Source organism: Athene noctua, chromosome 18, assembly GCF_965140245.1.
Source record: "Athene noctua chromosome 18, bAthNoc1.hap1.1, whole genome shotgun sequence".
Lineage (NCBI taxonomy): Eukaryota > Metazoa > Chordata > Aves > Strigiformes > Strigidae > Athene > Athene noctua.
Window position 1 is genome coordinate 13,923,977 of NC_134054.1, and position 27,295 is coordinate 13,951,271.

The window sequence follows — 27,295 nt, forward strand, 5'->3', positions numbered from 1 at the left end:
CGCAGAGCGGGCTGGAGTGACCCGAATCAGCACTTCCACCACCGACTGCCTCGCACACCTCTGAGGCACTGCTCCTCTCCCCCGGCCGCTGCCGCGCACCCCACAAAAGCTACCCCGGCTCTAGGCCGGCCTGCCGCAACACAGCAAGAGTGCGTGAATAAATACAAATACAGAAGTAAAAATCCCGCTGAGGGTGTCACCGGTAGAACCACTGGGACAAAAGGATACAAAGGAATTCTTCAGGCCCTGAGCCTCTCTGTCACCTATTGTATCCCACATCACCGCTTTGTATTAAAGCATGCCACTGACACAAATCTGGTTTTGTCAAGTATTTCATGAGATAATTTATCTAAAGTACATTCTCTATAGGCGAACAGAAGAGTAAGACAAACATCTTGAGTTTATCAAATCTACTTCGAAATGCCAGTTAAAACTATGAGAGACAGAGAGCCATCGATAATCCCCTCAGTCATCCACTGCCCCACTATGCTAACAGTCACCTTTGGAAACGTTCAAGGGTGGAAGATGAGCACAGCAGCAAGCCAATTAAAACAACATCTCAGAGAGAAAAACACAAGAAAACCCTCCAAACTTCCCGGAAAAACCTACGTAACCCATGGAGACAAATGAAAATTAAACTCCAAGGAAGCCTGTTGCCCTTGAATTTCTCTACCAACACAAAGGCAGAGAGGAAAAAAGGTAAGAGCCAGAGAAGCGTTAACAAAGCATTTCTAAAAATGTTCGCATAACCTTCAGTCTCGCAACTATTGAAACACAGACAATGCCAAAATAAAGTAGTGGTAGTTGTCAGCAGAACAGATGTTTCACAGCTTTTGCCACAAGAGCTTCATGCGAAGCAGCCCGCTACCATCTGGCCATTTACTGCGGCACTAAGGTGCTACCAATGTTTATTAACATTTGCCACACTTGAGAAATTAAAGGAAAAGCCTCGTACAGTGATACATATTTTTAATTAAAGCATGTAATTTGCAATAATAGTCCAGCACTTACGTAAATGGAAAAAATATACACCTGGAAAGATAATCTGATATTCACAGGCCTTTCCAATTTCTACAAACGTGCTGGGGGGCAGGAGGGTAACGAGCCACTACAACATATATGTTGATTTAAAGTAGCAATAATTGCCTAACTCCTCTCCAAATACCATATGCTCAGTAGCGCAGCAACACCAGTCTCCAAGCCTGCCCTAGTCTCCAAGACAAAAAAAGCAGCACGTTATATATAAATAAGTGTTCTCTCACCACATTTTCTTGAATGGAGGAACACAGATATAGTTATTTTCTGTCGTTCCATTTGCCAAGTTGAAGATTTCAGCGTTTTGTTTCCTACTGGTGTATAAAGGTAAGATCTTTTTCTTTTAAAATACGCGACTAGTTGTACTCCTCAGAGCTGTTAATCAAAGTCCCATCTCTGCTTAGACATAAAAATGTGTGTAGATAGAGGTGGTTACAGCACAAGCTTCCCAGCTCCATCCAATCAATACACACCCACCTTAATTCAAAATGACCTAGGTAAGAGGAGATATAAATCCATAACTCAGATGACAGTGCTCATTACTTACAGCAGGGGGTTCAGTTTGGGCAGAGGCCAGGTTTTTCGTTTTGTTTTTAAAGATATCTGTAAACCAGCAGGTGCCCTGTGCTACCACTCGATTCACACACCTCACTGGACAGCAATTGCCACTTTTAGTAACCCCTGAACTAAAATGGATTTCAACCACTGACCTAGAAGAGAGATTCACACCATCGCCAGTTCTCAGCGCTCCAACCAGGCTTCCTAAGAGTTTATCTTCATACCAGGGGAAGAATGGAAACTACAGATCACTTGGGTTAGATCCCAGGCTACTTACTACTGGGTTACGCGTTTCCTAACGATGGACACAGTCAACAGTCTGATAGCAAACAGGAACCAAACACGTAAGATGGAGTAAGTCAAACTGAAGAGAAGGCTGCTGCCAAAACAGCAACTCCCACCCTCTCACCCCGAGGAGTCCTGCTGCCTCATTCCAGCTCACAAGAAACACACTGAACCAGACTTAGGAGAGGGGGGAGCTGAGCCCCCAGCGCCCCAGGAGCCAGCAGTACCCACGGCACGTCCCTTACAAGGGTGCCTGGAAGCTCCCTCGGATCGAAACAGCTACTTCAGACTGAAAGGATGCACACAAACTCCCAACACCACGATCCTTCAGGAACTTCCTCTGACACGTGAAGCGTTTCCCATGCAGGCAGGTCAACTCGGCTTGTCTGAATTAAGCACATTTGTACGCAGCCCTGCTTTAATCTACATTTCCACAGAAACCTAAATGTGTATTCCTCTTCTCATAAAAACAGGATTTAATTCTCACTCAGCAAGTTACGAAGCAGCAGGAAAAAAAAAAAGTTAAACTATTACAATCAGCTTTCTTGCTCTCTGCTTATTTTAGAAACCAATATAACTACAGCACATCTTAATTTAAATATTCTGAATTTAGTAGCAACTTGTCACTAAAACTTAGCATATTTGAAATCTTCTCATTTAAATCAAGTTTCATGGTTTGCTTGCTACTGAGGCTGTGAGATTTAATTCAATACACAAAGCATAATTCCAACCCTCTTGTGTTAAAAATATTCTTTAAATAAATAATAGATCAAAGCAGTGTCACTTTGAAGGCATATGTAGTCCACGGAAGCAGGAGACAAAGGATTAAATGCTTTCAGAGCAGTGCTTTTGGATGGAAGGCGGGGAACACACAGCAAGTGAACGTTCAGTTATTTTATCTAGATTCACTACTCATTTCTTTTCTTATTTGATTCTTCCCTCTTATTAGAGTTCTGCCTTCTAAAAACCCTTTAAATTGGCATAAACTCTGGTTTTTACAGCAATGAAGCAAGATAGGGAAAAAAAAAAAAAAAAAGAGTCATTCCATTCCCAAATCTTAGTCAATCATTTCCTATAACTACAGTAAAGCTAAGATCTCTCTGTAGGACTACTCAAGATGCTGAATAAGGGCAAAAGCTGCCACTGCCTGTGTTTTTTCATGATTCACAGTGAAAAAATGCTACAAATTTACCTGCAACTCAGGCAGATAGAGACTTGTTCTGGTTAACCTCTGAGAATTTCTTGATTTAGCGATAGGCTGGTGTGTTTAAACACAGCTAATGCATCCCATCCTAGGCTTTGATAATTTATCAGATCCAAAATAATGGAATCCTTTCCACACTCTCTACTCACACCAAGAGGTACGTCCCCTCCAGCCCTTAGGAAAATCTTTCGGTAGCATCTTGAAGATAAGAGCACACCTGAAGTCAATCAGAACCTGGCTTTTGGAAAAAAAGAGGCAAGAGACAAGAAAATGAAGGTGCAGGAAATCGGGGAACGCAACAGAGACTGGAGGGCAGGGACTGTGGTGCATTAATTTGATGAGCAGCTACCGACGGCACCAGAGGCCCCAAACGCCACCAAACAAGCACGGCTGCAACACAAAATTCTGATCACTGGGGAATGACGCTCCAAGGCGAGAAAAAAGAAAGAGAACAAACTTTCTGAGGACAGCTAAAACAACATGATGAGAGGAATAATTAAATTATAATGCCAGAGAGCATGTAATAAAACCGTAAAGTGAAATCAGAAAAAGAGAAAAAATGGGGGGAGATCAACACAAGGTCAGTTTACTTCCTGACAGTAAAGGCTGACAGATTACTGCACATCTTCCCTCACACTATTAGGCCAAAATGTTTCATAATGAAAACCCCACAAATCTCGAATTCCTGCCATTTTATTAAGGTGATAGGTCTCCTGGACAAACCCGTTACACTCCAACTCCCATTTTCAGCTGGTCTAGCAAGCTAGTTGATGTCACACAAGGTCAAACCAGATTACATGATTTTATCAACTGGTTTGCAGGATTAACCTAATTTGAGTTGGCTAGGGGGAAAATATTTCACAAATATCATTCTCCATACAGAATTCTAAACACCCCAGCTCCAGACCCCTTCCTGCACTGTCTGAACTTCTGGTAAGTTTGTAATAGCACGTTAAATGCTAAGAAGATACAAGGTGATAGCTAAAAACTTGAATAAAACACAAGACATGAAAAATAACTGTTAATACTTCAAAGTCATGAGACTGAACATTCCCAAATCAGCTTCTCTTCCTCTCTCGGATGTCTTTATGTGCTTTCTACATATCCCTATGACCCTGGTCTTAAGCAAAAGTTATACACAACAGCAAGTTTGTCCAAACAATATCTGATAAAGCTGTCCAGATACAAATGACATATGAGCAGCACCACGTATCCTGATACAAAAACTTATTTGATTTAAGCTGACGGTGAAAACAGAAGAACTAAACAGAAAATTTCCGATTTTCCCTCATGTTCCTCATTTACAAAAATAAGGCTCAGTATCTCAGAGAAGGATTCGGGGCATGATTTCGCTGAGCTCATTCACAGCCAGCAGCAGCTATTTTGTGAAAAGTGCATCGTTCACAGCACAGAGGACTCCCAGAAGAAGAAACTACAACTCCACAGGAGTAAGGATGGTAGAAACTGGGCTGCAAGAATCACTGCAATCACTGCTCTCGTCTTCATTGAGAAGATTCTCTTTGGCTGTAACACACATATGAAACATTTAACAACAAATACGGAGAAGACAGCTGATTACTAGCACTTTACTCATGCTTACGCTGCACAACCTATTGATTAAGTCAATGTCATTCCTAATTTTGAAAAAAACAACTTTGCAGATCAGGAAATAAGCAAACAGGAAGCTTCACAGGAAGGCAGAGGGATCACTAAAATAGACAAGCAAGCTCATCACACCTCCACAGTCTACTAAAGAAAAATCTCTTCCTTGCCAAAACCCTTTAAAGATGACATACCACAAAACTTTGTGTTCTGTGGCTCATTTAAATTACATTAAAAAAAACCAACCCAAAACTCAATTCAATCCATTAATGATCTGCCAAGTCAAATTTTCATTACACGATTCCACTCAGCCAAACGATGCTCGTTCAGCCAGAGCCTTCCCCAGAACTTCTGAGCACTGTAACCACTTAGGTGAACAACCCTCCAGAACATTCAGACACAATACAGCGTCCTCGTGCCTGGTCATAACACCTCTGGAAAGAAACTACAGGATGGAGTTTCAACAGCAGTTCCCAAATTATTCCAGAGTATTGCAAGAGGGATCAGAAACGAAACAAAAAATTGGTCATACATATTCATAAACACAAAGTTACGGGTAAAACAACTTTGAGACCTAGGGAATCCTGTAACCTAAAGCAGATTCCAAGCACAGAAAGAGTTTGTTTGCTTTTAACTTAAAATATTTAAGCTGGGACATAGACACAACACAGGAATCAAGACCCCCTGGCAAGGATCTTTCTTTGAGGCACTTGGCTTTGTCAATTTAACGTGCAACAAATCTTCAAACACAGAGAAGCACTTTGCTTTAATCCAGTAAATGCTTCATTTATTAAGTATTTCCTGCCTCCAAAATCACGTAATCTCTGTTTCCACACACACAAAGAATGCCTTAATTTCATATTCCACATAACATGCTGGTGGCAAGCTTCAAAACCACAAAGCTTCCATACATCTTCACCACTAGACAACTGTAATGACTACACTCACTGCACCTTGTGCTTGCATCACTAACCTCCTCATCCAGAGAGCTCTTTAAGATCTCATTAGTTTTACTGCCTTTCCTGAAAAATACCAAGTACCCAAATTTCGTTTAAAGATCTTAAGTGAGGGAGATACTCAAAGAGCGTGTTACCATGAGCTTGGAACTAGCACTTTTGACCCATCTGCACGTTTGCTTCCCCTAACACCATACACCAGGCACAGGAGCTATCGGATCACTCAGCAGTCTGTCTGGAAACAGGCTGTGCTGGAGGCCCGGCAGCCCGCTGAGCACTCACTGCTCCCTCTTCACCACCTGTCCCCCCCACTCCTCCTCCAAACCCCATCCCGCCCTTGAGCATTACCCGGTCCTTCATCCTCCAGCTCTGAGCCAAGGACTTGGAGCCTTCGATCTTCTCGCAGTGCCTTTTCTTCATAAAGGCCAGGGGCAAGTTCCAGTCAGTCAGGTCAGACTCATCCTCCTCCCCAAGCCCCAGAAGAGGCGACTGCAGCATCTCAGACTCCATCAGAGGGGAAGTGCCAGGCAACAAGTGAGCAGCAATCTCCAGCCCAGCAGGCAGCGGGGGCCGAGGGATCCCTCCGGCGGGCGGAGGCGCGGACCGGCGCGGGGGAGGACGGGGCAAGGGCAGAGGGAGGCTCCGCTCCAGGTGTGCAGGTAAGGACGAGCCCGGGGGAAGCAGCGCCTTCCACCCGGCGACTCGCCGCCGCCGCCCGCAGACAGCAGCCCCGGCCGGGCTGCGAGGAAGGCGGCGCCTCCCGGCCCCGCGGAGGGCCGAGGTGCCGGCGGGGACCGGGCCCCGGGCCTCCACTCGCGCCTCTAGCCCCGCGGGCCCTGCACTCTCTGCGGCGGGAGCCGCGCCCGGCCCATCGCGGCCCCCAGCTCCCTCGCACACCGGCGGGCCGAGGGCGGATCGGCGAGCGGCGGCCCGGGAGCGGGCAGGAGGCGGGAGGAGAAGGGGAGCCTCGTCCTGCGGCACCGGAGAGCCCGACTCCTCTCAGCACCACATCAAGGAGGCGGCCATCTTCCCCGGCCCACAATGCACCGCGCTACGGGCCGCCGCGTGGGACAAGCCGGGCCGCCGCGGTCCAGCCGCGGTTACCATGGTTACAGCGCGGCCTAGCCCGGGCCTAGCGTGGTCGGGGCGGCCCCGGGAGCCTTCCCGGAGCCCTCCCGGGAGCCGCAGGGCTTAAAACAGGCCGCCCTCCTCCGGGCAGGCGAGCACCGCCCGGGTGAAGGTCCCCGGCTCGCCCGGCCCTTCCCCAGCCGTGCGCGGCCTCAAGATGTCGGCGGCGCGCGGTGACAGCGCGTCCCGGGGGGCTGGGGGGGCACCACGGCCTGGGGGCAGCTTTGGGGCTGCCTGGGGGGAAATGGCGTTTCGAGGGCGGGTCCCCGCCGGCAGGTGCCGAGGAGGCAGGGTGCGGGCCGGCCCTGCTGCACGCAGGGACCAGAAGGGCAAATCTTCCCCCCGCCGCCCGCTCCGCGTTTAACCGCGTGTCCACCGCGCGCTGCTTCGCTGCGAGCCCCAGGGTGCGATGTGCTGGTTTCCTCCAGGGATTGTCCCTCCTGGAGCACTGAAGGGACAAGTTCGTTGATTACACAAAAAAATCCAACGTGACTTTGGTTTCCATCACTTAAAGCAGCACGAGACGGTGCGACGTAGCGAGCCCTCCAGACCACCGTGCCCTACGATTACACTTCATGATCTTAAACAGAGATCAAAATAAATCTGTGATGTCAAGCGCCTGGCTCTGAGCAGTTGAGCACTGCACTGGTGTGTCCTGGTTTCCCCGAGCAGCGCAGGACCTGTACTGGTCCGGCAGTGCTGGTTAGTGCTGGTTCTCAGACCTTACCTCGCTCCCAGCTGTGTGGTCGTTAATCCTGGGGGAAAAGAGCAGGGGGGTGTGAAACCGGACAACAGGCTCCAGCAGAATGATGTTTGATTTATGTTCGCTCCATATATGAGGAGAAATAGGTATTTCAGGAATATACCCTCTGCACTATCAAATCAACTGAAGGTTAATGAATACCAAATATTGCTCCTAATGAAGTTCCTCCAAGTGTTTGCTCTTAGCAGTAAACAAGTCCAACTGCATTCATATTTGTAATACATCAAATGTGTAAAAATTCTTTCAAAGTAGAAATCAAAGGATACATGTATAATTTGGTTTATAGAATCACACTAATAATATTTTCAGTGTGTTTACATTCATGGAACATTTTAAATGCTAAGACTGTTCTCTACAAGACTCTGGAAAATAATGTTTCTTGGAGGCTCTGGGGTGGCCAACGTTTGCTTTTGCTCCTTCAATTTACTGACTGAGCTGATTCATTGCTGTACGGGTGCTTTATGCTGATGACTGATCATAACTACATGATTGTTACTGAAATGAATTGCCGTGGCATAGAAAGCACTTCTGGTTGTGCTTCTGCTAACCTTCACTGAATTCCTCGTGCCAACGGCACCTACACAAAACGGGACTAACGATCCCAACACACCACCTGAAAAAATGACAGGCACCGGGGCGCCCAGGGCAGCTCCCCCAGCGCCCGGGCGCACAGACGGCCGCTCGTGCTGGGCAGCGCCGGCCGCTAATCCCGGCTCCTGGCAGCGTGCGCCGGAGCCAGCGCCTGCCCCGCCAGAACGTCCTGCTGTGCGGCCTCGGCACCCGCCACCCAAAATACCTTTGAAGGACACAGCTGCCAGAGGGCAGAGAGCACAAATCTGCCTCGCTTCCCTTGCGCACAGCTTTCACACGGCCGTTATCGGAGACAAGGACAGTGTGTTTCTGCGGTCGGCCAGGCGAAGTGCACAGCCCGTGCTGGAAGAGCCATGTGTTCCCCCGTCCCCTGCACACCCCGCGTCCTCCCCTCTTATTTCAGTTCTCTGAAACACTGCCCTGCTCCCCTGAGGCTCCCAGTGCTCCCAGTGCTCTCATCCCATCCATGCCAGCATCTCTGCTCGGTTCCGCCTGACAGGGGCTCTAGGGGGAAGGGGATGGGAAGGTGGCAGGAGGAAGATTCCGCAGAGCAGAGCCAAAGTGGCGGCTGGGCTGTGGGGAGGGAAGCAGGCAGCGAGAGCAGGCTGTCAGCAGACTTCCCACACAGCTCTGAATGCAGCAGCTCTGACCTGCAGCGCTCCCATTATCGCAGACGTGCACTTCCCAGGAGGACTCTCCACTTCGCTCTGCCCGTCGCAGATCCACCCTGCCCTGTTTAATTGCTCCTTTCTTGTGGCAGCTGGCCAGGATTCCCTGTGCTGCTGGCTTCTCCCTACTGAAAGCAGCATGTGGGGATGCATGCCGCTGCCATCAGGACCCCCGTTTCCTTGGAAAGGCAACCCTCTGGCCTCAGATTCTGATCAGAATAACAGATTAAATTGACGGATTACAATTATTCTTGCATTAGAATAATAGGCTGATAGAAGGTCGCTACACGCAAGCAGTTCTTTATACCTGCAGGATAAAGAAGTGCAGAGCTCTGGCTTAGCAGCCCTTTACGCTCACGCCACACTGGATTGAGCCGTGTACAACTTCCCAGAGAAGAATAAAACCAGACATGTTTATGGGGATGCTGCGGACACCGACGCTCGTAGGTACACACCTGCTTCAGGCCGTGTGAGCAGGCCGTGCTGTCCTCTGCAGCACGAAGCCCAGGACTGGTTCCTGTGCTGGCCACGGGGCTGCACACACAGGCTCTTCTCACAGTTTCACAACAAATATTCCTCCAGCCTTTGTGTGGTGGTAGAGGATGGAGCCCCTGCTACCCCCCAGGGACGTGGGTTGCGTTGTTGGGGCGTTGCAGAAGAGTCAGACGAGAGGAACATCAGACAGGCTGCCTGCCTGCAAAACAGAGGGACCTCAGGGACTCCCTGTGACCTTTCAAAGGCTGCTGTGACGTTTCTGTAAGTGATAAAACACCGTAAAAGTCTGCAGAGAGGAAATACTGCCTGCACAGGCAGCGACTGAGGAGGGAGTGGGCTGAGGCAGGGCACATCAGTGTGTGCACCGGGCTGGGAGCCCCCCACCCCCAGCCCACGGGGGCTTCCCAGCCAGCCCAGCGCTGGCCACGGGGACCAGCACGGCAGAGCACCCCCAACCTCAGCCAAGGGGGGGCTGCTCTCGTGATAATGCCCGAGACCTGGCTGGGATGACATCATCTGCATGCTAAATACGTGTTATTTTTTTAATGCATGATGAAAAGGGCATAACATTTGGTTTTAGCAAACCTGTGACTGGGAATTTCTGAACTGACCAGAGCCAGTAAATATCAACTGAAAAAAATTATCTGCACTTTATCAGATCTCTGAATAAGCCTCGCAAATATCATTTTTCTAAAGGACACATGCTGCAGGTCAGCAGGGATCAGCCTCCATTTGAATTCCTAATTTTGCAAGTTTTGATGGAAATCAGAATGAATTGATTTGTTCAAAAATAGCACTGCCAAGCACTTGGCCCTGATGGCGTCTGCTCTCTGATAATGAAACTCTTCAGGATGGTGGTCATGGGCTCTCTGATCATTTGCAGTTCTATGCTTTCATCAAAATAACTCACCTTATTTCAGCCTCTATAGGGCAAAAACCGAAGGGAGACATAAATAACCTTCCATTTCCATCTCCATAAAAATTAGTTGTTGCAAGTGATGCCATTCCCTGGACTTCTTTCATTTCACTCCATAGTCCAGTGTCAGGTCCTGGTTTCTTTCATGACAGAGAAAATTCTGCATCTTTTACTCGGCCAAAATATTTCCCAAGATCAATAAGCCATGGCAAGCCCGATGCCACTAGAGTATGGAATGTGCTTCTCCTGCTGGGCTTGTGTGGGCTTTCTTAACGTTCTGATTGATTTATTTATAATGCTTAGTTCATATTTCTACAGAATCACAGGCTCTTAAGACCTCCAGTGATGGAGACTACATAACTTCTCCAGGCGAGGTACCCTTGACAGCTAATTTCCATCTTAAAATTACAGCAGGTACTTCATTCCTACCCTCAGTCAGCAGGGAAAGCAGCTTATTTCTCCGTACTGAAGTGAAACTAAATCTTTTTAGATGTTTCCAGTTTGTCCAAACCTTTCTTAATTCCAGTTCCATCCTCTGACGTGCTCTAAGCACGCTCAGCTTTAGTCTGCGGATCCAGTGAGTGTGCTTCCTAATCCCTCATCCGAGGCGGCACTGGGAGTTCTCAGCTCCCAGCCCCAGACTGGTGCCTCGACTCCTCTGCTCCTTCCGTGTTGACAGTGGATCCTCGATGACTCACATCAACCCTCCAAATCGCTGTCATTTCATCCAGACAGCATTTGCTAGACCACTGCACGTGTTGGGTGGGTTAGGCGTTAGCCAGGTAGTGTCTGTGTCTGAGGAAGGCGCCTGGGCTTCCGTCAGGGCTGGTCAGGATCTCGGCAGGTCAGCCTGTAGAGTTTGGCAGAGCAAGTCATCTGAAAAAACGCAGGGGGAAGCGAGCTGTGGCCTAAGCTTGGCTGCCCGTACGGACCAGGTCTCTCCTGCCTAACAAGGAAACCGTGACCGTATATTCAGTCTGGGACGCCAGGTATGTTTTAGTGCTCTGAAAACACAGCTGGGGGTGCCCCAGTCAAATGCCCAGTTCATTTGTTCTCCTGTGCATTCCCACACCAAGGAAGGTTTTATGGCCAGCGCAGGAGATGCTCCAGCCCCTGCTCCCTTTGGAGGTGCTTTAGCTGGTTTGTATTTGTTTGTGGCCCTCCCGCAGGCTGAATTTTTCCCTGTGAATTCTTTGTGGCACTTACTGCCTAGCTGGCTTTGCAGCCCCCTAAATCCACACACACTCATGCTCGTAGGCAGAACTTCACCTACTGTACTTCATGCTGGGAGCTCACTGTGCTTCAGATCACAGTATTCCAATCCCAGTTTTGTCTTTTATAAAGCTGAGCCCTGGTTTAGCAAATCTGTTCTCGATTAAAGTGGCATTGTAAAACCCTTGTTCCTAGGGAATCAGGGGAGTGGAAACACCATGTCAAGTAAGGCACATTAAGTGATGTCCCAAAAACCAAAATGCAGAAGGATTATCTTCCAGAAACACACTTGGACAAATTCTTCCACCTGTCACTCTTTCTAATGAAAAATTCTCCTATCTCAGTCTCTGGCAGTGTCCTTTGTTTTGCCTCATTCATCCAGCTAATTCCAATTCCACTCTTGGGCAGGAAGAAAGAAAGATATGGAAAGAAGGTTAGTCATAAATATCAAGAGAGATTTTATCTTTAATTTTCATCAGTCAAATTCACAGGTCACCAGATGAGTCAAAGCCAGATGCAAGGGTCTGTGCCCTTAGCCAAAGGGTTACCTTTTCTAAGGCTTTAGGAGTAGGTGTTTGTCTCTATGCATATGCATGTGAACACAGACCTTCCCCACGCGCGGCCTCTCAGCCCAGCGTTATTTGTACAGCCATGGCCGGGTTGGTTTAAGCATTTAGGGGCTAACAACAAGATTTGTTTTAACACTTCAGTCAGGGGACCTTTATATCCTAAAGACAGTAGGTAAAATATTTATTAGGAAGAATATCTATTTTTAACTAAGTATGATTTCAGTTCTATTATTTATGCATGTACAGCACAGAGACTTCCGCGCCCGTCTCCTCGCAGTGAACGTGGATCGAAGGCTTGAGGCTGGGAACGGGGGTTGGAGCCTGGGGAGGGAGGGATCGGGAGGCAGGTGAGAAGGGGGCGGTGGATGTTATATATGCCAAGTCCAATACACATCAAAAAATGATTCATAAAATTGACTCCGTCTCGTAAAGGAATCCCAGTGACCTCCCTCTGCGAGGGGGAGAACCATCGAGTCTATTCCTGGCGCTGCCTTTAAACCCCCCCGGGGGGGAAGCACCAGCACGGCCCGGCGCTGCTGGGGAGCAGGTGAAGCGTTAAACCTGTCAGGTTGGGCTGAACAGAGCCCTGTCTGCCTGCTGCCAAAGGTGTCCAGGACCTGATACCACCCCCCGAGTAACTGCTGCTGCAGGTTCTGCTCCCCAAGCACTTCACCTGCCGCACGGGGGCCGGACGGCGTCTGGGAGGAACAGAAAATCAGAGGCTTCCCCCTGCCCAGACAAGAACCAGCTTGAGAAGGTTCAGGACAGTGGTTGACTCAAACCTGAAGCAGACGAAGCTGCCGTAGAGCTGCTGAGTCTTACTCCAACTCATTTTGCTCCCAGAGCAGGGAATACAGACCCGCAGGGCCGCAGGCACACCACCCTGCTCAACACGGGGCCACCCCGCAGCTTCTGCAGAGCAGCCACCCCCCTGCCCACGAGTGTCCCTCTGAGGATCCTTTGCCGTCTCCATTCGAGTATCCCGCGGCGGACGCAGAGGAAACAGGCGGCCACTTTCTTCTAGGAGATGCAGAAGGGACGTGGAGAGGGCTGGGGATCATGGCCAGAGCACTTTACGTGCCAGTTGTTCTTCAGTGCCCCTGGTGCTGGTGTAAGGACACACTCTGACTGCCTTAAAACTATGGGAGACATAAAATGGGTGCAAAGCTGTGTCCTAGTCAGGAAAAGAAGAGAGAAAGAAGAGGTGATGAAGCAGTTCGAAGCAGAAAATTTGGGAGTTTTATCTTTTCACTTTGCCACCACTGAACTACAAAAGGGGAAGATTCTTGACAAATCAGTAGCTGTAGAGTTTCGTTAATGAGTGTATTTGACATCCTTGGATACGAGGTAGTAAAGAAGTTAGAAGTAATTTAGCCTGTGAAGCAACAGCTGCATTTCACCCCAAAGGTGGCTTTAGTTCACCGACAGACGTAAAGATTTCTGCGTTCCTGCTTGCACAGGGGAGACTTAAATGACCACTCCGAAGACTGACAAAAATTGGTTGCTTAATGGAGATGTTTTTCTCATAAAGCCCGAGTGAAGCTGCACTCAATACGTTTGGGGATACGATAGATTAGATAGTTGGTAGAAGCTGTTAATAGAGTTCTCAAACCACTTCGCTATCCATCTCAATGAAAGGCGTTATATAAATGTAAGCTCATTTGTTATCGTTATCTCCCTTTGTCTCTTTACAATCTGGATAATTTGCCAGGTTATCAGGCTATGTGTGTTTAAAAACACATGATAGATGTCACCTCAGCAGATATTCACTGGTTTGCTCATTATTAAGAGCAGAAATGTTTCCTTAAACACTCTGTAGCTATTATAGATCAGTATCAGCTCTGACTCAGCGACAAAACCACCCCAATACACCAGAAATAGAAGCCGGTGAACTCCGCGGGCTCCTTCGGGGCCTGTCACAAGCATTCAGACCAAATGTCCTGTTTCCTGGCGTATCTTTTTGCAGTCACCTTGCCAAGCACACCTTCCCTCGGAGTCAGGCGGGACTGGCCGTCCCCGTTAACCAGAGCTGAACTGGCTAACAAGGAGTAATCCAGCATTTCACAGGACGTTCTAACTGCCTCCTTTTGGGGCTTGGGAACGTGACGGTTATTGCACGGCGCAGCCTTAGGAAATGCCCTGTGCAACGATGCAGAGGTTGCTTCCAAATCAGAACCACTACGGTCTGGTTTTATGATGTGCAATAAAAAAGGCAACAACCAAGAGACTTGGACCCAACCAGAACAAACTCCGAATGCAAAAATACAGCCTGGGTTAGCCCATGTAGTGTTAACAACTAACGTTGCTTTAGACAGAGAACACCAAAAATCTCTTCCTACACCGAGAAAATGTAATTACCCATGGAATCAGCATATTCCTCCAGTCCTCTTTTTACCATCCCCACAAAATCCATCAGTCAAAACCTTTTCCTTATGCCTAGGATATCTCAAACTCAGATTCCTGACACAGAGTGAGACAGTGATCAACATCTATTTTCCAAGTCTTGGTGGGTTTCGTGGCTGGTATGTTAGCTGCTGGAAATCAGCAGGTTTCTAAGAAATAGCGTGGCTAGTCTTGTTATAATTAATGGAAGATACACATTGAACTTATGAGATGAACACATACACAAACTTCTCTTTCTGTCATTTACACTGGGGAGCGTCCATACAGCTGGAAAGTAAAGGCTTTTCAACATGGCAAAAAAAGCACTTCATAAATACAAAGTGTGAATTTATAGTACACTAATGACTTCCCATTAAACTGCTGATCGAACAGTTAGGATGTGGCAGGAACGAGCAGCTCACTCCTCTTGCAAAGACCATGCCAAGAGCCTCTGTCCTTGGAAGCAGTGCAGCACAGCTAGCGTATTCTGGATTCACCATTTAATTTATTTTGCATTTCCCATGCAGAAAAGCTCTAAGAAGTGACAGCGTAAGGCAGCCAGCCCCACAGACCGCCTGCTGACCACATTATTATCGTCATTATGCCCAAGCAAAGCAGGGCAGTGCTGACGGCCTCGAGTTCAGGCGGCATGGCAACCCCAGCAGTGCAAAACGCTGGGACAAATAATAAAAGAAACGTGCGCTGCTCCAGGTGTGGAGGAGCCCGGAGTTTTGCAAGTGCATCTTTCACCTCTGAAAGACACGGTGCTGCGGTCTTGGTTCAGGACGAGCTGGGAGGGCCCTTCCCTGGGCTCCTGCACCCTCAGCTCAAGTGCCAGCTCCACATACCAGCCAAAATGTCTCCAGCTTCTCTCACTGCCTGGAAGCAGCTTCTACGTGATTCCAGTTACCCTCGGTGGCTCTGCAGCTTCTCAAGCCTCAGATCTGGAGAAGGAATCAATAACATACCCAGCCCTAATGGCGTCCTTGCCAGCAAGGAATCTTCAACATCGTAAGAGCCCCTTTCCCCCGCTAAAAGCTGCCCTTTAGGTAAGGGTCAGCCCTGGCAGCAGGCAAATGCAATGAATTCCTGTTGCATTACAGCGTTTTTATCTGTTTGTCTTTAAAACCTTGCTGTGCTTTAACTCCGAACCATCACGAGCACAAACACAAATTGACTTTGGCACAGACAATCAGATCCCTCACCCTCCACAAAGGACCAGAGCGTTCCTCCTCCTGGGGAGCTCTGCCTCCCCGAGCCCTCCCCACCTCTGCTCCAGCTTCCCCAGTTTGGGAGCAGGTGCCAGCACCGAGCTCCCAGTGCCCTGATCCAGCCCCTCTGCCTGAGCTCCTCACGCGCCGCCCCGGCCGGGCCCAGCCGTCCGCCTGCCTTGTGCTCCCCCGGACACCCCCTCAGCTCCAGGCCTGTGGGGTTGGCATGGCACGGGTTTGGTAGCGGGGGGCTACAGGGGCGGCTTCTGTGAGAACCTGCCAGAAGCTCCCCCCGTGTCCGATGGAGCCAACGCCAGCTGCTCCAAGACGGACCCGCCGCTGGCCAAGGCCGAGCCCGTGGTGGTGCCTCCAGGATGATGTATTTCAGAAGAGGGAAAAACCCATTTCTGTAGCGGAGAGAGGAGTGAGAATGTGTGAGAGAAACAACTCTGGAGGCACGGGGGCAGTGAAGGAGGGCGGGAGGGGCTCCAGGCGCTGGAGGGGCGGCTGTGCCCGCGCCCAGGGAGGGCACCGGGGGAGCAGCATCCCCCTGCAGCCCGGGGGGACCCCACGCTGGAGCAGGGGGTGCCCGGAGGAGGCTGTGCCCTGCGGGGAGCCCAGGCTGGAGCAGGTTCTGGCAGCACTTGTGACCCCGCGGGGGACCCACGCTGGGGCAGTTCGGGAGGGGCTGCAGCCCTGGGAAGGACTGACGTGGGAGAGGTTCGTGGAGGACTGTCTGCTGTGGGAGGGACCCACGCGGGAGCTGGGGAGGAGTGTGAGGAGAAGGAGCAGCAGAAACAACGGGCGATGAAGTGACCACAACCCCCATCCCCTGCAGCCCTGTGCCGCTGTGGGGGCAGAAGGGAGCGAAATCAGGAGCAAAACTGAGCCCGGGAAGAAGGGAGGGGTGGGGGAAGGTGTTTTTAAGTTTTGGTTTTGTTTCTCATTACCCTACTCTGATTTAATTGGTAATAAATTAAACTAATTTCCCCAAGTCAAGCCTGTTTTGCGGGTGACGGTAATCGGTGAGTGATCTCTCCCTGCCCTTATCTCGACCCACGAGCTTTCCGTTAGATTTTCTCTCCCCTGGCCAGCTGAGGAGGGGAGTGATGGAGCCGCTTTGGTGGGCACCCGGCATCCAGCCGAGGTCAACCCACCACAACACGTTAACGTAATAGAGCCGAGAGCGTGGGAGAAAGAGAGCAAGAGGCTGTGCAAAATAATAAATAATCATGGAAAAAACTAGGGCACCAACAGTGCTCTGGCTTTTGATGTTTCCTTCTCATCCTGCCCTGCCTTTTCTCCTGTGAAAAGGGAACGCTGCAAGGTGGGAAGAAGCCCCAGAGCGACAGGGACACAGGGCTGTTCCTGTTCAGAAGCGCTAGCAGGATTACAGATAAATATTGAAGCTATCAAAGAAGCTTAAGGGATTTAGGAACCCACTCCCCATTATTATCCTGTCCGGGGGGAGGGGAAGCGATCTTCCGCAGGGACCGACAGCAAACACCAGGACGGGTGATTTCTGAAACACCCCACTGCCTACGAATTCCCCCCGCTTTGCTGGACGGGGCAAAAATGACAGATGTGGGGTGTTATAATAAATAGAGCCACGGTTTGTCCCTCGCAGTGCTTCAGTGAGAGGCCGGGCTCTGTGCAGAGCCTGTGCTCCCGGGCTGGACCTCCCCTCCGTCGGCCCCGCGCTGTGGCAGGAGCAGCACGTCCAGGTCCTGCCCAGGAACCCGGATCCACCCCGCAGCGGCTCCCTGCTTCCTCTTACAGCAGGTGAACCCTGAGAAAGCTGAAAAATGACTTGAGGGATGGTCTGGAAGGAAAAGCTGATGGTTCTTCTGATGTGTGTGTGTGCAGAGAGGGGTGGAAATTACTGTACAGATCAATTCCAAAACTGAGAGGCGGATGTGGGATGCTTTAATCCTGCCTCCATTCAAATCTGCTGCTGAAGCATCACAACAAAACTTCATTAACAAAACATGATACCGGGCCCTATTCCTCCTCCCGTCTCCCAGTCCCTGCTGTAGGATGACTGCACTGACGGTAAGGAGATTTTTAATTTGCACGAGCGTAGACAGTGGAGAAGGAAGGATGTCTGTGATGTCTACAAAGGCATTAGCATCCTCTCCTCGGGGACTCCTGGGCTCACAGCTAATTCTCCAGGAGCCTGCACAAGTTACAGACCAGCTCCGTCCCACAGCCCCGGGGCTCGGCACGTCCCCCTTCCCCTCTGCACCCCTCAGCACTCACCGTCCTCCTCACGCCTAAACTGACCCCGGATCGGTGCCTGTGGCCGGAGTGGGGACCCGTGAGAATGGGGTAAGGCCTCTGCTGTGCTCGCGTGTGGCTGCTACCCAGAGACACAGGTTAATGCTGAAGTCTGTACTCAGAGAAAGCGTCTGAGGGCGGCGGGACCCGTCCAGCCAGGCCCGAGCTCCCCCCCGCTCGCGGTCCAGCCCGTCGGGTCCCCGGGCAAGGAGCATCCCCCCGGTACCGGCCCCCCGCAGCGCTCCCTGCACCTTCGGCTCATGCAAGATCAGTCCTCAAGCAGCTAAAATGGTTTCCCTGCTACACTTTTAAGGGAATGCTGCAGTTTTAAACCACAAATTAAATTTTTAATGAAACTTCATAACTGTTGTACCCAAATGTAATGTAATATTGATAGGAACTGTGCATCCAGCTAGCATGAGATTGCCCTAGAAAGCTTTTTAGGATGTTACGCAATATATAGCTAAATTAATTATTTGTAATGAAAGGATCTCTGTCCCTATAGCATCACTGAGACCTACTAGTACAAAGAACACGCTCCTCATTCTCACTGGATGTAAATGTCGGGCAATTTAGAAGGAAAACGTCTTTTGAGACGGGAACAATGAAAGAAAGGGGAGGAAAAAAGGGGAGAGAGTGAATGTGTGTGTGAGAGAGAGAGAGGGAGAGAAACGGAGAAGGAGAGAAACAGAGAGGGAGAGATCTGCAAAGAAAGACTGCAGCAAAATGCAGCAAATTTCCAAACTCCAGTCCAAAGTGTTTGTCTGCTACAGAAGGGAATACTCCACCTTACACACACTCTACTTGTACCAGCTACACACCATGCTCAAGCTGTTCTAATGACAGCTGTAGATTTTTAGAAGGCGTAAAAAAAAAAAAAAAAAAAAAAGAAAAAGGAAAAAAAGCTTTTGCATATACACTATTCTGCAAACTCAACCACGGAGCAGCTCAGAGGTGTGGGCTGGTTCCGTGCACCTTGTCTGGCTGCAGAAGGCAAAGGGCTTCGGGAAGGGTCCTGCTCCCTCCAGGGACCGGCGGGGCAGAGATCCTGCCCTGCCTGTGGTCTCCCTGAGAACAAGCCCTTGGATAAAAAACCCTCCACAAAACGGCCTCATGGCCACTGCCACGTCCTGCTTTAAGCATGTTGGGGACGGGGTGTGCAGGCAGGGGCTGGAGTGGACGATCCCTCTGGGAACCTCAGACACAACGCGGGCACCACCAGCAGCTCGGCTGCGGACCCGCTGGAGGCTCGAACAAAAGGAGCCGGGTTTCTCGCTCGCTGAAGCCTACCCGTTACTATTTCCCATCGCAAAGCTGTCTCCATCCCATAATGGATCATATTGTTCCCACTCCGCAGAGGAGACTTAAATGCAGAATCAGCATTACCCCACAGGAGATGTTTTATGTACAGCAGGCTGCACAAACAGGAGGGGAAGCTTCCACTCCCGGCTCCCGAGGGCTCCAGCTCCTGGGATTAAAGAGATTTGTCCACTTAAGAAAAATGTCCTTTATGCGTTCGTAACTCTGCTGTTCTCACACGAAGGTTAGTGTGGAGCAGATGGAGTGTTTACATACCTCCCCTCTGCACTGGAGAGCTGGCCGAGGGCACTGGGGGCCAGGGCTGCTGGTCCCTGGAGGGAGCACCCTGGGCTGTCCAAAATGATTCTCGTCCATCACAAACACAAATGTGCCTGCTGGCTCCCGCTCAGAACTAAATCATCTCCAAGGGTCCTCGATCGCTGTGCTCAGCTCTTTTCGGCTACAGAGCGATAAATCAGGCAGCTACAGAGAGCGCTTTGGAAAAGGCAAGAGAAGAGTTAAAAATAATAGGGGCTCCATTATTCCATTACACCCATACAGCCCCTAAATCTACAAAAGCAATAACGGATCCTACTGCATGATTCAGTGATTCGGGGAAAGCTGAAATCTTGATCATATTTTCTAGTTCTTTCTTTGCATTAGGAGACACAGGGGTTATTTTGCTTATCTGTTGTAGCGCAGCTTTGTTGTTTTTCCCTATCTCGGTATTTATACGGTCTCCATCACCATAGTATCGGAGTGTTTATTTTATTGCACCTGTCACCTTGGTCTCGTCGCAGCATAATGTACTGTGGATGACAAAAGATTCCTGGTTAAATTGGTTCAGTGACATGAACAGCTTTGTCAATACCGTGCAAATGTTAACAGAAGTGGGTAGTACCAATTCAGCTGCCTCTCAGACCAGTTCTACACTGGTGTAATTGTATTGCCTGCAGTAACATTATTTTTGGTTTGCGTTCCTGCCTGTGGCAGAAGAATTAGACCTGCAGTCTTTTCAGCCTTCTCCACAGCATCCCTTTTCTGAAAAAAAAACCAACAACCAAAACAAACAACTAACCAAACAAAAACAACCCCAAAACCAAACCAGCACAGAAGGGAGACTGGTCTGCCCAGTAAAACACATCCTGCCTGTCCCCTCTGCTCTGTTCTGTCGCACTGAGGTGCTGTCCGGCACAGAGAGCAAGCGGGAGGCAAAGTAACCAGGGCAAGAAAGCCAGAAGTGAAGAACCTAGAGGAAATGCAGGTTTTCCCCCAGAGTTTCCAGAAGCAAAGCACACAGCGCCAGGGGCGAACTCCTCGTGGGCTTGAGGGGCTCTGAACCGCTGTGCGGGGCAGGACCAGCGCTGGGAACCCGGAGGCTGCGGGTGCCAAGGCTGCGCGGGGCAGGTTGGATGGAGACGGGAACGAGAGCGGGAGAGGAGCTGAGCTCGGCCACAGCCCCGGCCTCGGCCGCCGCGTCCCGGCCCCGAGGGCAGAGCCCTGGGGGTGCTGCCAGCCCTGCCAGGCCCGCTGCTGCCCCCCGACAGCCCCCGGCCTCTGGCCTTGGCCTGGCGACGCGTCGGCGGGGCTGGACGGGGCCTCCCGCGGGCAGCCCAGGCGCCCGTGAGAGGGAAACGCTCCACGCCAGGGCAGCGTGTCAGAAAATAAACCTCTTGCGGCCGAACAAACACCGGCATCAGCCAAGGCACCGACCGGAGCCACCGAGCCACCGGCCCCGTGTGCGCCCGCTCCCGGGGAGGGCTCGGGCAGAGGCGGGAGGAAAGGCGGGCAGGGCCGTGGAGCGGCTGAACTTCAGCCTTCGGGGATCCGTGGAGCGGAGGCTTTCGTATTTTACTGACCCGCTTCACGAATCAAAATGAATTGCTTCGTATTTCACGGGGTAACGCGGCGTCACGTAACCCCCCCCCCCCCCCCCGCCACGGGGCTGCTGCAGCGCCGGGCGGGCAGAGCGGGCTCTGAGCGCTCCCCGGGCCGAATCCCCCGACGGCAGCACCAGAGGCACATTTACCCCCGCTCCCCGCTCCCCGCTCCCCGCCGCAGCTCCGGTATTTCCTACCGCGGCGCGATTCGGCGGGGAGCGGACACGGGGAGAACCAGCGGGGCCGGGCCGGGGGTCGGGCCGGGGGTCGGGCCGGGGGTCGGGCCGGGCACACCCGCGTGTCCTGGCCGAGGAGGAGCCGTGGGGGGGGCGCACGCTCGCTCCTCCGGGACCGGAGAGGAACCGGCCCCGGCTGCGGGGGGAGCGGCAGCTCTGAGCGCCGCGAGCTCCTTCCAAACCCTCCCCGCGGGATTTTTCTCGCTTTCCCCGGTCCGAGCGGCAGGAGCGCGGAGCAGCCGCTCCCCGACGCGCAGGACGGAGCCGGGCACCGAGAGCCCTCTGCTGCGAGGACACGCGGCGACACACCCGCGTCCCCCCCCCCGGAGCCGGGGGGTGCCTGCGGGCTCCCGCACCGCGGGGGCTGCTCTGGGGACCGGGGGGGGGCACCGAGGAGACGCTCTCCCGGGCACACGGCGACCCGCGGGGCCCCTCCGGCGGCTGCTGCCGGCAGCGGCGGGGGAGGAGCAAACCCGCCCCCCCCGCGTACAGGTGCACGCGCTGCCCCCCGCACGGACACACCCGCCCCCCCCGCGCCCCCCCCCTCGCTGTAGCGCCCCCCGCGCCGCCTCCCGCCCCCCCCCACGCCCTTTCCCACACTCGCCCCCCCCCGCGCGCCCGGGATTCCGCGCTCCGTGACGTCACGGCGGCGGCCCCGCCCCGGGCGCTATAAGAGCGGCCGCGTGCCGCAGTGGCCCCGGCGGAGAGCGGCGGCCCCAGCCCCGGCGCAGCCCCAGCCCCGGCGCAGCCATGGCCGCGGGGCCCCCCGGCGCCCGCCGCCTTCCTCCCCCGCCGCCGCTCCTCCTCCTCCTGGCGCTGCTGTCGCTGCTCTGCCTGCGCGGCCGCGGGCAGGGCTTCGGGCAGACGCGCTTCGTCTGCACCTCGGTGCCGCTGGACGGCGACGTGTGCGCTGCCTCCGCGCCGGGCGGCGGCTCCTCGGCCGAGGAGCTGAAGAGCAGCGTGTTGCAGCTGCGGGAGACGGTGCTGCAGCAGAAGGAGACGATCATGAACCAGAAGGAGACGATCCGGGAGCTGACGGCCAAGCTGGGCCGCTGCGAGAGCCAGAGCGCGGCGGAGGCGCTGCCCGGCGAGGCCAAGGCCGGCGGGGCGGGCAGGAAGGCGGCCGCCCCCCCCTCCAAAAACACCATGGGGGACCTGTCGCGGGCCCCCGCCGCCGAGACCCTCAGCCAGCTCGGGCAGACGCTGCAGTCCCTCAAAACGCGGCTGGAGAACCTGGAGGTACCGCGCCCCGTCCCCCCGGGCAGGGGGGGGGGTCCCCGCGCCCCGCTGCGGGCGGCGCGGCGGCGGGGCGGGCGGTGACAGCCCGCTCCTGTGCTCGCCCCCCGCAGCAGTTCAGCCGGATGAATTCCTCCGGGCAGAGCAGCAGCCTCCGGGACGTCCTGCAGAACAAGATCGACGACCTGGAGAAGCAGGTGCTGTCGCGGGTGAACAGCCTGGAGGAGGGCAAGTTCGGCCCCAGGAACGACTCCGAGGAGCGCGGCAAGATCGAGAGCACCCTCACATCGCTGCACCAGCGCATCAGCGACCTGGAGAAAGGTACCGGGACCCCCGGGACCCCCCGCCCCGTCCCGGAGACCCCCCCCGCCCCGCTGCCGCCGGCCGTGCCCGCCGCTCCCCTCTCCGCGCTGCCGGCGGGATGCTGAGCCGCTCCGCCTGTCCCGGTCCCGGTCCTGTCCCTGTCCCCCTCCTCACCCCCCTCGGTGTCAGCGGTCCCTTTCCTCCCCCCGTGCAGTGGTCCCTTTTCTTCCCCGCTCTGGACCAGTCGGTCCTTTCCCCCCCGCCCCGGAGCTGTCCCTGTCCTTTTCTTTCCCCCCCGCCCCGGAGCTGTCCCTGTCCCATTCCCCCCCCGTGGCGCGGTCCCGTCCCCCCCAGCTGTAGCCAGGCCGGTGCCCGCAGGAGCCGGGGATGCTCCGGGCACTGCCCGGGGAGGGGGCGGGGGGGGGATTAAGGAGCCGCGCAGCACGGGAGGGATTTTGCTCCTCGCTGCCATCTCAAGGCCCGTTACATAACGGGGAGGAGGGGACGGGGACACCCCCAGAGCGGGCAGACGGGGGGGTCCGGCCGGAGCCCACCACCCCTCTGCCCGGCCCCCGCCCAGGCCAGAAGGACAACCGGCCCCCGGACAGGTTCCAGCTCACCTTCCCGCTGCGCACCAACTACATGTACGCCAAGGTGAAGAAGAGCCTCCCCGAGATGTACGCCTTCAGCGTCTGCATGTGGATGAAGTCCAGCGCCTCCCCCGGCATGGGCACCCCCTTCTCCTACGCCGTGCCCGGGCAGGCTAACGAGCTGGTGCTCATCGAGTGGGGCAACAACCCCATGGAGATCCTCATCAACGACAAGGTACGGCGCTGGGGAGCGGGGAGCCTGGAGGGGGGCGCGTGGGGGACCCCCGCAGTGCCCACCACCCTGACCTGCCCCCCCCACCCCCGCAGGTGGCCAAGCTGCCCTTTGTCATCAACGACGGGAAGTGGCACCACATCTGCGTCACCTGGACCACGCGGGACGGCGTCTGGGAGGCCTACCAGGACGGGACGCAGACCGGCAGCGGCGAGAACCTGGCACCCTACCACCCCATCAAACCCCAGGGGGTGCTGGTCCTGGGCCAGGAGCAGGTAAGGGCTCGGGGCGGGGGGGGGGGTGTCCCTGCCCGGCCGCGTGCCCCTGGTGACGGTGGCCCTCCCGCAGGACACGCTGGGCGGCGGGTTCGACGCCACGCAGGCCTTCGTGGGGGAGCTGGCCCACTTCAACGTGTGGGACAGGAAGCTGAGCCCCGGCGAGGTGTACGGCCTGGCCACCTGCAGCTCCAAGGCGCTCGCCGGCAACGTCATCGCCTGGGCCGAGGCCAACATCGACATCTACGGCGGGGCCACTAAGTGGACTTTCGAGGCCTGTCGCCAGCTCAACTAGGGCCACGGACAAGTGAAAGAAACCTCCTCATCGGGTTCTTTTTTTTTTTCTTTTTCCTCCTTTTTTTTTTTTTCCTTTTCTTCGCAAAAACAACCGAGAATGAAGCCACCCGTCTTGTCCTGAGGAGCGGGGATGCCCTGGCAGCGGGGCCGCCCGCCCCCGGAGCCCCACGACCCTCCGGTTTCTGTCTTGCCAACGTCCTTCAACGCCTGCGTGCCTTGGCCTGGCGCGGCTGCGCCCCCCTCCCGCTGCCCCCGGCCCCCCGGGCCCGGCCCCTGCTTCGCCGACGCCTCCCCCCGCCGGGGTGGCCCCGCTTTCTCCGGGCACCGGCGCCTTAAAAGGCTGCGGGGCCCAGAGCAGAGCCCCCCCACCTTGGGGCTCAGAGCCCCCCAGCCTGAAGCCCCCCCGGAGCCAGGGGAGGGTTGCAACATCCCCCCCAACTCGGCTGCGCTCCCTCCCGGGAGCGGGGCTGCGGCAGCGGCCAGGGCTCCGAGGAGGGGGTGACCCCCCCGCCCTGCTCTCACCCCCCTCCCGGGCGAGCCCCGCTGCCCCCTTCCCCGTCCAGCGCCGCTCCCGAGCACCACAGCCATAGCCCCGGGCTGCGGCGGGCACCGGGATGGGACCCCCCGGATGGGACCCCCCCGCCGGCCCCGCTCCCCGACCTGCCGCACTCAGGTACGTCCCCCCCCGCCGGCCCCGCCGCCTGCAGCCCCCCGAGGCCTCCTATGCGCCGTAGCTGGTGAAAAATAGCCTTTACCATCCCCTGGAAGTTTAGCTACCACTGAAAAGTCTGAAGCCTTTCTGCTTTTGATAATACACTATGTTGTTTCTCTTACTGTAAAGGGAAGTTTATTACCAATTAAAAAAAGGGTATTTTTATGAAGATAAAAAATTATAGAATTAAGCAGTGCTCCCTGAGAAAAAAAGTACTTTGAGATTCTGCAGGAAAAAAAAAAAAGAGATAAAGAAGCGTATTTTGAAATAATAGATGCATTTTGTATGGTTTCCTTTTCTAAACTCCTGGTTTGTACTACAGATTGCAGAAATCACCCCCCAGCCCCCCCCACTGACCCCCGAGGGCCACCCTGGGCGGCAGTGGAGGATGAGGCAGAGAATTCACACAGGGCTCCAGAGCCCCCCCGACCAACTCCAAAGATGTGGCAAAGAGCTTTGCAGAGCGGAGGGGCCCGTACGGAGCCGGGCAAGGCCAAGGTCGCCCCTGGGCAGGAGCACGGAGCTGGCCCAGCCACCGCCGCTTGGGGACACGCGCGCCCCCCGGCTCGAGAGACCTTCAGACGAACTGTGGCTCAGGGCAGCGTATTTTAAACCGTGCTCTTTTTTTAAAAAAAACCAAACCCAAACCAAAACCAACCAACCATCGTGAGTTAATTTAAGTTCCTCCGAAGAACCTGTTCGCATCAGCAAAGCGAGAAGCACAACCTGCTGAGAAGAACAAGACCACTGGAAAGGTTCAGCCTCCAGCCCCAGGTGTGTCGGATTTGCCAAAAACAAAAAAGGGTGTGATGTCAACACAATGTATATAGTGTATAGTAGGGGAGAGAATAAATGTATCTTAATTTTGTCATTATTTTGCTAACCAAAGCTGTACATTTTTCCTATTGCTCTCTGTCCCCTTTGGGTTTTGAATGGGCTACGATATACTACGCATCCGGTCCGCATCAGCAGTTCTGACAATGCACTGTTTCTACTGATACTCATGCTTTTTCCATTTTATTGCCAAGATTACATGAATTGTTGACTTTATTTTTACACAATAAAGAGTGAAGAAAGACACTGGATTCTCTTAAGTTGTGTCAGCTCAGGAGCTGATCTTTCTGCACGGGGAGGTTTTGCTGCACAAAGTGGGAATTCCTGCCCGCTTCCCCTCGGAGCCGCTCGGGCACCCCCTGAGCCTCGGCCGTACCTGCCAGGCTCTCTCCTTCTTCTGCATTCGGCCACATCTTTCCCTCGTTTATGCAATGCCATCACACAAATTGATTTATGTTTTTTTTTTTTTTCCCCCAAGCCGCAGGCTGGAAGCTCAGCTCCCTCCGGCTGCCTGCGCTGGGCTGGCGGGACAGTGACACCCCGAACCCCGTCCGCTGCCCCCAGCCAACGTCCCGGGGGGGCAGGACTGAGCGGCTCCTGCTCGCTCCCCGGGGCAGATCTGGGCGCAGGGGTGACCCGGGGGCACCTGGCTGGGAGGGCGGCGAGGCTGGAGGCCACCGCGGTGTCCAGGCGCGGGGACTCAGTGATGTGCTGTCATTGTCACTGAACCCGGTAATGGCTCCCAGTTCCCACTTGTTACACACCTGCTGCGGAACAGACTCGCCAGATAAATTGCTTGTCGTATCGAAGATAGAAGTAGGGAAACTATTCCTTACTCCTTGGGACCAGCCAGAAACAACTTGCCCTGATACCCCCCTGCCCCGTAACTGCCCCCATCCCATTGCAGCCGGGAGCGGGAGCTGTACGGGGCCGGTTCAGTCCCGCTGCCCCGGGCACCCCACAGCCCTCGGTGACACTGTCACTGTCACGCCCCTTCCCTCCTCCGTAGGAGCAAGGACACAGTGACCCAGCCCGGAGAGACGCAGCTGGCAGAGCCCTCGCTGCTGCTGTGCCAGTGGCCGGCGAGTCTCGGGCCCCGGGGGCTGGCGAGGGCCGTGGCCAGGGTCCTGCGACTGCCTGTGCTGCACCTTCCCAAGCAACAGCCACAGCTCGAACGACAACAACAACCGCTCAGCAACATCTGCAGCCTGTGACAGCATCCCTGAGCGGTCACCGGCCACCTCCCGCATCTCCGGCTGCCAGAGAGCCACCCCGGGGTCGCCTCCTTCACCCAGCGCCTGCCGCCCTGACAACCCCTCCTCCTTGGGGGGTTTGCTCCCGGGACTGTGCCAGGCCCTTCTCAGGCCGTCCCAAGCCCCAGCCACGGTGACGCGGTGCCCAGGGCAGGAGGGAGGATGCCTCCGGCCACGCCGCAGCTCTGGGGACCCGGCGGGTTTTCCTGGGCCACCAGCCAGGAGCAGAATTCCAGGTTCTGGGCACCCGCGGCTGGGGGTGGTCAGCATCGGGAATCCTCCGGGGGAAGAGGTAA

General features: G+C 54.1%; 3 protein-coding genes across 10 annotated transcripts in view; 1 reads left to right on the top strand and 2 right to left on the bottom strand.

Moving 5' to 3' along the window:
* Positions 1-6,668, bottom strand: part of RPTOR (regulatory associated protein of MTOR complex 1) — a 151,658-nt gene extending 144,990 nt beyond the window's left edge. For all 5 annotated transcript variants that reach the window (XM_074922467.1, XM_074922466.1, XM_074922465.1 and 2 more), the window contains exon 1: positions 5,989-6,668. In XM_074922467.1, coding sequence (XP_074778568.1) covers positions 5,989-6,150 — 162 coding nt within the window. In that variant the 5' untranslated portion in view covers positions 6,151-6,668. The remainder of the gene's footprint in view (positions 1-5,988) is intronic.
* A 5,178-nt stretch (positions 6,669-11,846) lies between these two features.
* ENDOV (endonuclease V) overlaps positions 11,847-27,295 on the bottom strand; it is a 39,545-nt gene continuing 24,096 nt past the window's right edge. The window contains exon 10 of the transcript XR_012634786.1: positions 11,847-13,156. The gene's annotated coding sequence lies outside the window, so the exon portion shown is untranslated. The remainder of the gene's footprint in view (positions 13,157-27,295) is intronic.
* On the top strand, positions 21,959-25,992 carry NPTX1 (neuronal pentraxin 1). Of its 4 annotated transcripts, none has more exons than XR_012634752.1 (6): positions 21,959-22,506; positions 22,617-22,824; positions 23,387-23,631; positions 23,724-23,903; positions 23,977-25,686; positions 25,885-25,992. XR_012634752.1 is itself a non-coding variant. In XM_074921908.1 (5 exons), the coding sequence occupies exons 1-5, from the start codon at positions 22,018-22,020 to the stop codon at positions 24,196-24,198; spliced, it is 1,344 nt and encodes a 447-aa protein (XP_074778009.1). In that variant the 5' UTR covers positions 21,959-22,017; the 3' UTR covers positions 24,199-25,992. The 4 variants fall into 4 exon arrangements, 2 of the variants coding, with proteins under 2 accessions (XP_074778009.1, XP_074778010.1); XR_012634751.1 differs by having other exon boundaries at positions 23,977-24,873; positions 25,235-25,992; XM_074921908.1 differs by having other exon boundaries at positions 23,977-25,992.